Genomic DNA, 13456 nt, shown 5'->3' with positions numbered 1-13456 from the left:
CTGTGTGGTCTTGTGCTACTCTCTCTTGAGTCCTCCTTGGCCTCTGGAGTGATAGTATTGCTGTCCACCTGGTCACTGTGTCCTGCTGGTAAGTGCTGTTGCAGTCTGTGGTCAGTAGATGGTCCAGTGGTTCTCCTTGCTTCACTGGCCCTACCTTGGCTCATTCTGACTCTGAGGTTTGGGTGTCATGTTCTTTAAGCCCTAGACCTGGGCAGTAAGACAAACAGCCCTCAGTTACTGAATGTTTGCCTCCCCTGGGGCAAAACCCTGTCCTTCAGTAATTTTGCTACCAGAATCCCCAACTCCCTTCCTTTTCTTTCACTGGGCATACAGAAAATTCGGGATGCCTTTTATGCCTTGTGGGAGCCAGAGAACTCTGGATAACTAAATCCATGCCCTCCTTCCTCCTAGCCCTTCTTTGTTGATGATTCAGCCCCCACCTTTTCATTAAGGGGCATCTTGTGTAGCAGTCTCCTCCCAGAACCCCAAAAGGGAAATGGATCAAAGACGCCTGTTTTTTTAGCTTTTTCTTCCATCTGCCTAACATATCTTTTTCCTTTTGGAACTCTGTCCTGGAGAGAGGAGATGAGAACAGACTTTTGTCACTGCTGTTTCCTTCCCACTGTTCTCTTCTTCTGTCATGAAGACATCAGAAGTCTAGGCTGGGTAGACTTTCCATTTCCTCTGCCACTTTCCTTTGGGCATGATGGCAGGTGTGATACTAGGAAGGGGTAATCTGCTTGCTGATAAGGAAATGTGTGTTGGGAGATAGTTTAAAAAATATTATCCTTGGCTGGGCGCAGTGGCTCATGCTTGTAATCCCAGCACTTTGGGAGGCCGAGGTGGGTGGATCACCTGAGGTCACGAGTTCAAGACCAGCCTGGCCAACATGGTGAAACCCCGTCTCTACTAAAAATACAAAAAAATTATCCAGGCGTGGTGGTGTACACCTGTAGTCCCAGCTGCTGGGGAGGCTGAGGTACTAGAATTGCTTGAACCTGGGTGGTGGAGGTTGTAGTGAGTCCAGATTGCGCCACTGCATTCCAGCCTGGGTGACAGAGTGAGACTCCATCTCCATAAAAATAAATAAATAAAATAAAATATATCCTTGTTAAATAGGTTAAAGGGAAAAAGAATATTTTAGGGTAAAGGTGGGGGTGCCAGTTTGGATGGGAATTAGGGAAGGTTTCTCTGAGGACATAACATTTGAACAATTTCAAGGCTGTTTTGTAGTATTGACAAAATTTAGTACTAGGATCAAGATTGCTTGTGCACAAAGCCAAAAGATGGTCTCTCTTATGCCCTCTTCTTCCCATATTGCAGTTAGTACATTCTGTTTTTCTGCAGTGGTAACTCTTTCTGGCCTAGTTGCTCAGTTTCTCGTTCTGGTCTTGTAACACATTTATTCTGCCTATCAGTATACAGTCCTAGTATGGAGAGGCTGGCAAAAACCTGAGGCAATATTTCTTCAAGCAAGCTACTGGTTTCAGAACCATCTGGGACACTTAAAATTGCACCTCTCTAACCCACTCCAGTGTCATAATTACTAACAGTTTCATTTGGAATCTGATACTGTTGAATTTATCATATTACTTGAGGACAAGCACTTTGTTATAGTTATCTTTTTAGCCACACAGCAGTGTAAATTCTAAGTAAGTGTTTGATAAATTGATTTATTAGGAAGCTAGGAGAGAGACATTTCAAGTGGTTTAAAAAGGTTTGCTATTTGGGGGTGACATCAGCAAAAGTGGCACAGTAAAGAGTAAAATTTTACTCTTCCCTAAGAGCAACAGAAGAACTGGCAGAACCTGTCAGAATCAACTTTTTCAGAACTCTAGAAATTAACCAAAGACTTGAAAAAAAAATGTGAAGAGTGCTTATTAACGAAAAATGGCTGAATCTTAGTAAGAATAATGAGCTTACCCAAGCACCATTCCCTGTTCCATGTGTCAGCTGGGGCTAAAATAACAGCCTGTGTTCCTGTACTGGAGGGAGCAGAACAGACCTCATTGTAATTATTTGTTTTGCCTTCTTTGGTGGATCACTGGAAGAATGACTTAAAAATCTTGTCTTTATTTCTCCTAACTCAGAACTGGCCTACTTCTGAGAGTGGGAAGGACAGTAGTTATCAAGAAACATTTATAGACAAATAATTTAGTCATTGCTTCGTGAATCAATAGATAACAATGGGGGCAAACAGTAGACAAATTAAAGAGCTTAGGAGCAGAGATTGGGAATGAGAAGTCTATGAGGGCTTTGAAAAGCTTCATATATTCCCAAGAATGTAGAAGGCCACGTGCTTGGCAAGGACTGTATGCATGCCCAGGGAAGACTTCTACCTCTCGCTGATTGTGAGACTCTGTGAAAGCAGGAAGTGAAGACTAAGGCAGAGTTAGAAGCTACCTAGCTAAGTAGTGAAGGTGTATCCCAAACCTACGCAGAGCCATTCTGCAGAGATGGGGAGATTTTTTTATTCCAAGCATTTAAGGCAGTCTGTCCAGTTGTTAGCTGGCCACTGAGCTAACAGAACAGAGACTCCAGTGACTGCACATAACAAGGAATACAGATTTTACAGAATTAGTTTTGATAAGTCTTGAAACACAACTACAACAATAAGCAGCAACAAAAAATTCTGGAGAGGGGAGAGAATCTGATTCCCAGAGTTGCCACATTATAAGATTTAAAATGTCTAGTGATTAACAAAAAAGTGTAAGATATGGAACACAACAAGAAAAAAAGCCATGAATAGAAATTGTCCCTGAGGAAGCCCAGGCATTGGAATTTCTAGACACTTTATATCAGCTATTTAAAATAATTCATCAAGAGCTAAAGAAAACCTTATCTTAAAAAAAACCAAAAAAACTAAAAACCTAACTGAAAGTTTGAGAACGGTGTCTCGCCAATTGAGAACATCAATAAAAAGATAGAAATTATGGACCAAACCAGGTAGACAAGCATGGTAACCGAAATGAAAAATTTGCTCCTAGGGCCCATCAGGAGATTAGAACAGGAAGAAGAAAGCAATTTGAAGGTAGTTCTATTGACTTTATCTAATTTGAAGAACAGAAAAGAAAAAAGAGTAATTAGAAACTATAAATAGAGCCTAACGAGACCTGTGGGATACCATCAAGTGTACCAACATACACATGACGGGAATCTCAGAAGGAGAGGAGAGATGGTGGGACAGAAAAATATTTGAAGGAATAATGGGCTGGGTGCAGTAGCTCATGCCTGTAATCCCAGAACTCTGGGAGACCAAAAGAGGCAGATCTCTTGAGCCCAGGAGTTTGAGACCAGTCTGGGCAACAAAAATTACAAAAAATTTTGTCTCTACAAAAAATACAAAAATTAACCATGCGTGGTGACATATGCCTGTAGTCCCAGCTACTCAGGAGGCTGAGGTTGGAGGATCACTTGAGCCCAGGAGGTCATTGCTGCAGTGAGCTGTGATTGCACTGCTGCACTCCAGCCTGGATGATAGAGTGAGACCCTGTCTCAAAAAAAAAAAAAAAAAAAAAAAAAGGGAAAGGGAAGTGAAATAGTGGCTAAAACCCCAAATTTGATTGATGCATTTATGCATGCAAGAAGCTCAGTAGACTCCAAGCAGGATAAAACCAGAGATTCACAGCTAGACACATCATAATCAAACTGTTGAAAGCCAAAGAGAGAATCTTTAAAGCAGCAAGGGAAAAGCAGCTCATCACATACAGGGAAACCTCAGTAAGATGAATGCAGACTTCTCACCAGAAACTATGGACCCCAGAAGGCAGTAGGATGACATATTCACATCCCTGAAAGGAAAAAGCTCAACGAAAACTTCCATATCTGGCAAAACTCCCCTTCAGAAATGAGGGAGAAATAAGATATTCCTCATACACCAAAACTGTGAGAATTGTAGCTAGCAGGCCTGCCTACAACGAATGCTAAGGGGAATTCTTCCAGCTGAAATAAAAATGTGCTAGATGGTAACTCAAATCTGCCTGAAACAATAAAGAACATGGGTCAAGTTAACTACGTAGGTTAACTTAGCACTGGCCCAAGCTGGTCCCAGAAAAAGGAGGCCGTCCAATAATCAATTGCCAGAGGACAGGAAGGATGAAACCATATTTTTTTCTCCTCTTCACTTTCAGGAGCCCTGCACACTTCCCATATTTCAGTATATAATTTTTGAGTAAATTCGTAAGGTGTGATCTTTTCACCAGTCTAATTCTTCTACTACTACTACAAAAAAAGTAGACTTAGTATTATTAGTCCATAGGGAATGCAGTTTAAAACCACAGTGAGATACCTCTCCATATTCACCAGAATGGTTAATATTAAATGAATGGACATTACAGAGTAATGGCAAGGATAATGTTAGTAGGAGTTGAACTGGTATAACCATTTGGGGAAACTATATATTATGGCTACTTAGCAAAACATGCTTAGCTTATAACCCTACAAATCCACTCCTACGTATATTTCCAACATAAAGAAGTTATACACTTTAAAAATTACACTAAAAGACTTGCACAAGGATATTTATAGCAGCACTATTTATAGTAATAGCTGAAAGCTAGAAATGGATCCAAGTACCTATCAACTGGGGGATGTATAAATAGAATACGTTATATTCATGCAATTAGATATTACTCAGCAGTAAAAAGAAGCAAACCAGTGATACGTGCAACATGATGAATCTCAGAAATATTATACTAAGTGTACACAGCCAGATGCAAACAAGTATATACTGTAGGTTTCCATTTATATGAAGTTCAAAAGTAGCTAAAACCAATCTTTTGTGATAGTAGAATAGTGATTATTCTGGGGTACTGACTGGGAGGCAACACAAAAGAGACTGTTGAGGGGCTAGAAATGATCACTGTCTTATCTGGGTAGTGGTTACATGGCTGTATACATAAAATTTTGAGTTATATACTTCAGACAGTGTTGCTGTTAAGATCTATATATACACCATATTATGAAAGATACTTTTTAGGATCTTAAATCTTGATTGCTCTGTCAATGTTATTCAAATCAAGGATGTATAGTATTGTCAAGTTCAATCATCCTAGAAGGAAATTCAATTATAGTTTCATTTTTGTAACTGTTAAAAGCATTAATTAAGATATAAACATGTTAAACAATTCTCCTTTGAGACATAAACATAAAAACAGGTCTACTGATTAGTCTGTTGATTACCCTATTGCATTTTAGCCGGTGTTTAAATATTTGGTCATGTGTGTTATTCTTGAAGTCCAGAATGTGCTTAGGGTAATTATTAGCAAGAATTAACTAAATTGGTTCTGTTATTTCATGCTGGAGGACCAGAGTCAATAAGGGGATGAGTCAGTAAAGGGACTTTTGAGAAATGAAATATCAGTGTTTTTGCAACCGTTTGTAGGCCATAAAAAAGAAATCAGATTTGTTCTTGCAAAGAATGCAGGACTGGCCAAACACCAAAATGTTGCTACATAGAGAAAATGAAACAACCAGAGACAAAACCACAACAGAACTGCTTTCATCCCCAACAGAACTGCTTTCATCCCCAAACTACTGAATAAGTACTGAGATGCGACCGAGACACGGGGGAGAGAAAGGGTAAACAGTGGAGGAGAGAGATTTTTTTGACCTTATGCTAACTATTAATCTGAAGCTAGAAATCCTGATTTTATCTGAAAAATTAGAAACAGCTTTCCGCAGTTATTCATTTATTCAACAAATATTTGTTGAGCTCCCATTATGTACCTAGAATCATCCTGGGCACATAAGATACAGTAGCAGACAAAACAAAAATTCTTGCCCTTATGGGACATATATTGGGGGAGGGGGTGTGGCAGAAATGCATACACATATTATACATGTAGCATGAGGTTAGATTAGGTGGCTTCTTTTTCTTTCTTTCTTTTTTTTCTTTTTGAGACAGAGTTTCCCTCTATCACCCAAGCTGGAGTGCAGTGGTACAGTCTCGGCTCACTGCAACGTGCTCCTCTCAGGCTCAAGCAATTCTTCTGCCTCAGCCTCTCAAGTAGCTGGGATTACAGGCATGTGCCACCATGCCCAGCTAATTTTTATATTTTTAGTAGAGATGAGGTTTTGCCATGTTGGCCAGGCTGGTCTTGAACTCCTGACCTCGAGTGATCCACCCACCTCGGCCTCTCAAAGTGCTGGAATTACAGGCGTGAGCCACCACACCCAGCCAAGGTGCTACTTTTTAAACTATGCCATAGTTTAGCCTTCAACTGTATATGCCTTATGGAACCTCCAGTTTAATGCTGCTGTTGATACCCCTATTACATTTTCTAATGAGACCTTCCTCAGCACTTTAAGAATGAAATCTACTTGTATGACTCAAGGTTGATGTGTCTTACTCAGTGGCAAAGAACAGAATAAGAAATAGATCCAAACATATGGGAATTTAAGACAGTGAAATGATTTCTTACAGAAAGAAGTCAGAGTATTGGGTCCTAAAGTCAATACAGATCAAAGCTGAAATTAATAAAATAGAGAAAAATAGAATAGGATAAATAAAAACCAAAATCAGTTCTTTGGGATGGTGAGTAAAAATGTAAACCGTTTGTAATACTGATGAAAATAAAAGTGAATATATATTATAAAGGATGAGGAAAGAGAAATAATCACAACTATAAATGATTTTTTTTTTTTTTTTTTTTGAGACAGAGTCTCACTCTGTTGCCCAGGCTGCAGTGCAGTGGGGTGATCTCAGCTCACTGCAACCTCTGCTTCTCAGGTTCAAGTGATTCTCCTGCCTCAGCCTCCTGAGTAGCTGGGATTACAGGCATGCGCCACCACGCCCAGCTAATTTTTATGTTTTCAGTAGAGACGGGATTTCACCATGTTGGCCATGCTGAACTCCTTACCTCAGGTGATCCGCCTGCCTTGGCCTCCTAAAGTGTTGAGATTACAGAGCGTGAGCCACCGTGTCCGGCCTATAAAAGACACATTTTTAAAAAATGACATGAGAATACATGAAAGTACATTTGTAATACATTTGAAAGTCTAGAAACAATGGCTGATTTTTCAAGATAGATGGAGAGCTTAAGTAGGTTGATTAGCATCAAAGAGATTAAAAGACGATTAAGAGATATCATTTTAAAAGGAAGAGACAATACACAACTGAATTATTTCTAAGCAGTAGAGAACAGATGAGTCCAATGCTGTTTAAGCTATTTTAGTTCATAGGAAAAGATGGAAAACTCCCCATTCATTTTACAAGGCTATGATTTAATGACAGAACCCAGTAGAAATTACATAAAAGAAAACTTTAGATTAGTTTTCTTATGCATACAGATGCTAAAACCATACATAAAATACCAGTAAATAGAATTCAGCAGTGTAGCAAAGATTGATCAGCTATTATGACCAAATAGTTTTTGTTTCAGCAACAAAAGAATAGTTCACTACTAGAAAAATCTGTCAACAGAATGTACTGCATCAATAAATTAAAGGAGAAAACCATATGATCATATCATTCAGTGCCGAAAAGGCTCTGGGTACAATTCAGTTGTCATTCATAATAAAAGCTCTTAAGAAGGAACAGGAAAAAAACTATCTGGATATAATAAAGACTCAACATGTTTTTACTGAGCACCCATTATATGGCCAATAATGTTCCAGGAGTTAACAAATAAAACATTTAGAGCCATCTCATTTTTTAAAAAAGAATGAATTAAATGTTTAGATTGTCAGGTGGTAATAAGTGCTATGAAATAAGAAATAAAGCAGGGAATAGGAGGTTGCCAAGAGCTGGGATGTAGGAATTGTCAGGGAAGGACTCATTGGTAAGGTGATACTTGAGTAGAGAACTGTAGGAGAGCAAGTGAACAAAGCAGGCAAAAATTCCAGCCATCATGTATTCTACAGTCTCATGGTGGGGGACGGGGGGAGACAAAAAAAACATAATAAAAACATATAGCATATTAGAAGGTTTTAATAAAAAAAGGAAAAACAGAGGAAAATAAAGGGGACCAGGGATTTTGAAGGTCAGATTATAACATGAAGTTAATAGTCTTATTGAGAAGGTGATATCTGAGCGAAGTCTCAAAGGAGGTGAGAGAGTTAACGAAGTAGATATACAGGAAAGAGTGCTCCAGGGAGAGAGAAGAGTCACGGTAAAGTAACTATCAAGAGACCGACCACACCTGGCCTAGTCAAGGACCTACAAAGATGTCAATAGGACTGGAATAGAGTGAAGGAGGGAGTGTGTGAAGGTCAGGTTATGTTATGTAGGACCTTGTAGACCACCGTAAGGACTATTTTAAAAATTACCTTAATGAGTTTTTATAAGGCAAACACTCTTATAACTGTCACCCATGTTAGAAATAGAACCATATCAGTCAATCCAGAAGCTTTTTCACGTACCCTATCCCAAACTAAGTCCCCTCCTCTCCTCCCAAATTATTCACTATTCTGACATCTTTAGAAAGCACTTATTATGCTTCTTTATACTTTTATTACCCAAATATGCATTTAGACATTGTAGCTTATTCTTACTCATTGAAGATAATTTGACAAGTCTTCTCTTTCTTTTAATTGACAGATTTCCAAATGATCCATTCCTCTCTCTACCATACACTATTTTTTGAAGAACCCAAGCTATTTAGCCTGTAAAGTTATTCACAATGTGAATTTTGCTGATTGGAAAATTGTGCAATTTTGCAATTGAACTGCTGATTATCCAACATGTTCTTCTGAATTCTGTACTTCATTTAAATTGATCGCTGAGTCCAGAGGCTTAATCACACTCAAGGTCTTATTTGGTAAGGCTATATACATTATATGTGGTTGTCATTTTTCTTGTGGTTTTAGCAGCCATTGATCCTCAGTGCCTAGATTCATCAATTTGTTGGATATTGTAAAATGTTGATATTCTAATTCTGATTTCTTTTCTGTATCTTAGTTGGAACAATTTTATGAAGAGACACATCCTTGCCTCTATTTTTTGGTTGCCCAGGGTTACAGCTTTTCATATGGGAAAAGCATAATAAATGCTTGATTCTTTTGCTTTTTTTTTTTTGGCCAGTTTTGAAGATAATGGTTTGGTTCATTTTCATCTTCCCAAGAGACCAATTTTATATGTTCTATCTATTGCAATTAGCATTTTTATTGAGTTCAAATTGTTTCTTCTCTGGCCACTAGATGCTTCTACACATTGGCTCCTGAGTACTCTTGCTGTGACCTCAGTTGTGTCTGATAGCTTCCTTGCTATCTGGTATGACAAGATTTGGTGTGACAAGATAACTTCCTTGCTATCTGGTATGACAAGATTTGGTGTGACAAGATAATACATGCTCAGCTGAGCTCAGTGATCAGTCATTTCTTTAAGACGCCCTACTTTCATTTAGTGGAAAATATTTTTTTCAAGACTGTTATCTGACCAGAAGGGATGAATACTGACTACATGAATATGTAGTCAGTATTCATAAGCCTTTTTCAGTGATCATAGCTAGGGTGTGTGTGTGTGTGTGTGAGTGTGTGCGCACGCGCACGCGCGATCAAATACTTCATGAATTCATACTGATACTTTCTATTCAAAAGCAGCACTAGCTGGGTGCAATTGCACACGCCCATAGGCCCAACTACTTGGGTGACTGAGGTGGGAGGATTACTTGAGCCCAGGCATTTGAGGCCAGCCTGGGCAACATAGCAAGACCCCTCTCAAAAAAACAAAACAACAACAACAGAAGTGGAACTATAGGGTTCTAGATTAAATCCGTATTACCTTTCTTCACACTAAGAATCATTGTTCTGAAGGACACATGGTATGATAGGATTATCCTATCATATGATTATTCATTTGCTTTCTCAAACATTATACAGTCACCACCATTAAGATTAATGAGAACAGCTAAAGAAAATAATTATTTGCATATGCTCTCTCTCATCTTCTCCTATATTTAAAAAAAATAGTATCTACATCATCAGAGTACACTTACATACCATGTCACTCTTAACTACTTTTATTTCCATGGATAGCTGTTTACTTAATATCATCCCAGTTCTTTGTCAGTGCCCCGCTAATCGTTTTGCTTCTCTGAAGCTAGTTTTCTTTGTCTCCAGGCTGGAGTGCAGTGGCGCGATCTCAGCTCACTGCAACCTCTGCCTCCTGGGTTCAAGCGATTCTCCTGCCTCAGCCTCCCGAGTAGCTGGGACTATAGGCTCACACCACCATGCCCAGCTAATTTTTTTTGTATTTTTAGTAGATATGGGATTTCATCATGTTGGCCAGGATGGTCTCAATCTCCTGACCTTGTGATCTGCTCGCCTTGGTCTCCCAAAGTGCTGGGATTACAGGTGTGAGCCACCACACCTGGCCTGCAGCTCATGTTCTAGTACAGGAGTTGGCAAATTATGATCTGCTACCTGTTTTTGTAAGACCTGTGAGCTAAGAATGGTTTTTTACAAATTTATATTTTAAAAATTTTATTTGTATATATTTAAGGTATACAACATGGTCTCTTGCTAGAAATATACATAGTGAAACGACTACTACTGTCAGGAAATTAACATGTTTGTCACTAGACATAGTTACCTCTTTTTGTGTAAGAGGATCTAAAAGCTTAGCAAATTTTTTTTATACTGTATTCTATTATTTACTATAGTCTCTATGTTGTACATTAGATCGCTAGACTTATTTTATGTACGTATGTATGTATGTATGTAATTTATTTATTTTTGAGATAAGAGTCTCGCCGTATCACCCAGGCTGGAGTACAGTGGCACGACCTCAGCTCACTGCCACCTCTGCCTTCCGCGTTCACGTGATTCTTCTGCTTCAGCCTCCCGAGTAGCTGAGATTACAGGCATGTGCCACCACGCTCGGCTAATTTTTTTGTATTTTTAATAGAGACAGGGTTTCACCATGTTGACCAGGCTGGTCTCAAACTCCTGACCTCAGATGATCTGCCTGCCTCAGCCTCCCAAAATGCTGGAATTACAGGTGTGAGCCACTGTGCCTGGCCTGTTTATTTTATATAAGTGCAAGTTGGTACCCTTTGACCTACATCTCCCCATTTCCTCCCATTTCTGCCCCTGGTAACCACCATCCTATTCTGCTTTGATGTGTTTTACTTTTTTAGATTCTTTATATAAGTGAGATCATACAGTATTTGTCTTTCTGTGTCTAACTTATTTCACTTAGCATAATGTCCTCTAGGTTTATCCATGTTGTTACAAATGGCAGTGTCTCCTTTTTAAAGACTGCATAATATTTCATTGTGTGAGTGTATGTATTAATCCATATATACGTATATATCCATATCCATATCGTGTATGTATCACCATTTCTTTAGCCATTCATTTTTTTCATTTTAGGACATTTTTAAAGGGTTGTAAAAATTGTAAAAAGAGAATATGCAACAGATTCTTCTTTGGATTATAGAGCCTAAACTATTTGCTATCTAGTCTTTTACAGAAAAAGTTTGCCAGCATACACCCTAGTAGATTCTTCAGAAAGTGTCTGTGGGAACAATATTCTCCGAGTTTGTAATTTTGATAACAGCTGCTCTGTGCCTTTTATACTTTTACACATTATTTTTCTTGGATATAAGATTCTTGGCTTATTTTTCTTCCATATGTATATTAAATAGATTGTTCGGTTTCTTCTAGGGAAAAAATATTGATATTCTACAAGAAAAGAAAATTATAAGCCAGTATTTCTGATGAATATAGATGCAAAAATCCTCAACAAAATATTAGGAAACAAAATTTGTTGGCACATTTATAAGAATCATTTACCATAATCAAGTGGGACTTATATTTGGGATACAAAGGTAGTTCAAAATAATGCAAATTAATAAATGTGATATACCACATTTACAGAATGAAGGACAAAAATCATATGATCATCTCAATAGATGCAGAAAAGGCATTTGACAAAGTTCAGCATCTTTTCATGATAAAAACTCTCAACCAAATTAAATACAGAAGAAGGTATGTCAACACAATAAAGACTGTATCATAAGCCCATAGTTGACATCATCCTCAGTATTGAAAAGTTGAAAGCTTTTCCTGCAAGATCAGGACAGGATGCCCACTCTCACCCCCATTCTTTTTTTTTTTTTTTTTTTTTTTTTTTTTTTTTTTTTTTTTTTTGACATGGTTTCACTCTGTTGCTCAGGTTGGAAGGCAGTAGTGCAGTCACAGCTTACTGCAGCCTCCTCCTCCAGGCTCAAGCAATTCTCCCACCTCAGCCTCCCAAGTACCTGGGACTACAGGTACATACCCCCATGCCTGGCTAATTTTTGTGTATTTTATAGAGTTGGGGTTTTGCCATGTTGCCCAGGCTAGTCTCAAACTCCTAGGCTTAAGCAGTCTGTCCACCTTGCCCTCCTAAAGTGCTGGGATTACAGGTGTGAGCCACTGTGCCTGGCTTCCCTCTCACCACTTCTCTTCAACACAGTACTGGAGTCCTAGCCAGAGCAATTAAGCAAGAGACAGAAATAAAAGGCAGCCATGTCAGAAAGGAAGAAACTAAATGGTCTCTGTTTGCTGGTGACATGATCTTACATATAGAAAGTCCTAAAGACTAAGAACTATAAAACACTGATGAAAGAAATTAAACACACTAATAAATGGAAAAATATCCTGTATTCATGGATTGGAATATTGTTAAAATGGCCACACTACTAAAAAGATCTATAGATTTCAATACAATCCCTATCAAAATTTCAGTGACATTTTCACAGAAATAGAAAAAGCACTTCTAAAATTTATATGGAACTACAAAAAGGCCCAAATAGTCAAAGCAGTCTTGATAGAAAAGAACAAAGCTGGATGCATCACAGTATTTGACTTCAAAATATACTCTAAAGCTATAGTAATCAGAATAGCATGGTGCTGGCATAAAAACAGACGTATAAACCAATGGAACTGAATAGAGAGCCCCCAGAAATAAAGCCACATATTTATGATCAGTTGATCTTAAGAGTGCCAAGAATACACAATAGGGAAAGGACAGTCTCTTAAATAATGTTGGGAAAACTGGATATCCACACGAGAAGAATGAAGTTAGACTCTTACCTCACATCATATACAACCATCAACTCAAAATGGGTCAAAGTTTTATCTTGAAAAAACATTATTTTTTTTCTTTTGAGACAGGGTCTCACTCTGTCCCCCAGGTTGGAGTGCAGTGGTGTGATCTTGGCTCACTGCAACCTCCGCCTCCTGGGTTCAAACGATTCTCTCACCTCAGCCTTCTGAGTAGCTGGGACTACAGGTATGTGCCATCACACCCAACTAATTGTTGTTGTTTTCTTTTTTTTTTTTTTTTCTGGTAGAGATGGTGTTTCACCATGTTGGCCAGGCTGGTCTTGAACTCCTGACCTTAAAAGAATCACCTGCCTTGGCCTCCCAAAGTGCTGGGATTACAGGCATGAGCCACCTGCACCTGGCCTCAAAATGGATTAAAGGTTTAAATGTAAAACCTGAAACTGTAAAACTACCAGAAGAAGAC

The 13456-nt window shown here is 38.6% G+C and overlaps 1 protein-coding gene across 3 annotated transcripts in view; it reads left to right on the top strand.

The window, feature by feature from the left end:
* The window catches only part of TPST1 (tyrosylprotein sulfotransferase 1), a 142536-nt gene that overhangs the window by 44530 nt on the left and 84550 nt on the right, over positions 1–13456 (top strand). The window contains exon 3 of one of the 3 annotated variants that reach the window (XM_030933199.1): positions 8540–8640. The exons of the other annotated variants lie outside the window; for them this stretch is intronic. Within the exon in view, the coding sequence (XP_030789059.1) occupies positions 8540–8585 (46 nt within the window). The 3' untranslated portion in view covers positions 8586–8640. Of the gene's footprint in view, positions 1–8539; positions 8641–13456 lie in introns of those variants that run through there. 3 annotated transcript variants of the gene reach the window in all.

The sequence above is a fragment of the Rhinopithecus roxellana genome, chromosome 6 (assembly GCF_007565055.1).
Source record: "Rhinopithecus roxellana isolate Shanxi Qingling chromosome 6, ASM756505v1, whole genome shotgun sequence".
NCBI classification, from domain to species: domain Eukaryota; kingdom Metazoa; phylum Chordata; class Mammalia; order Primates; family Cercopithecidae; genus Rhinopithecus; species Rhinopithecus roxellana.
This window is presented reverse-complemented; position numbering and strand designations above follow the sequence as displayed.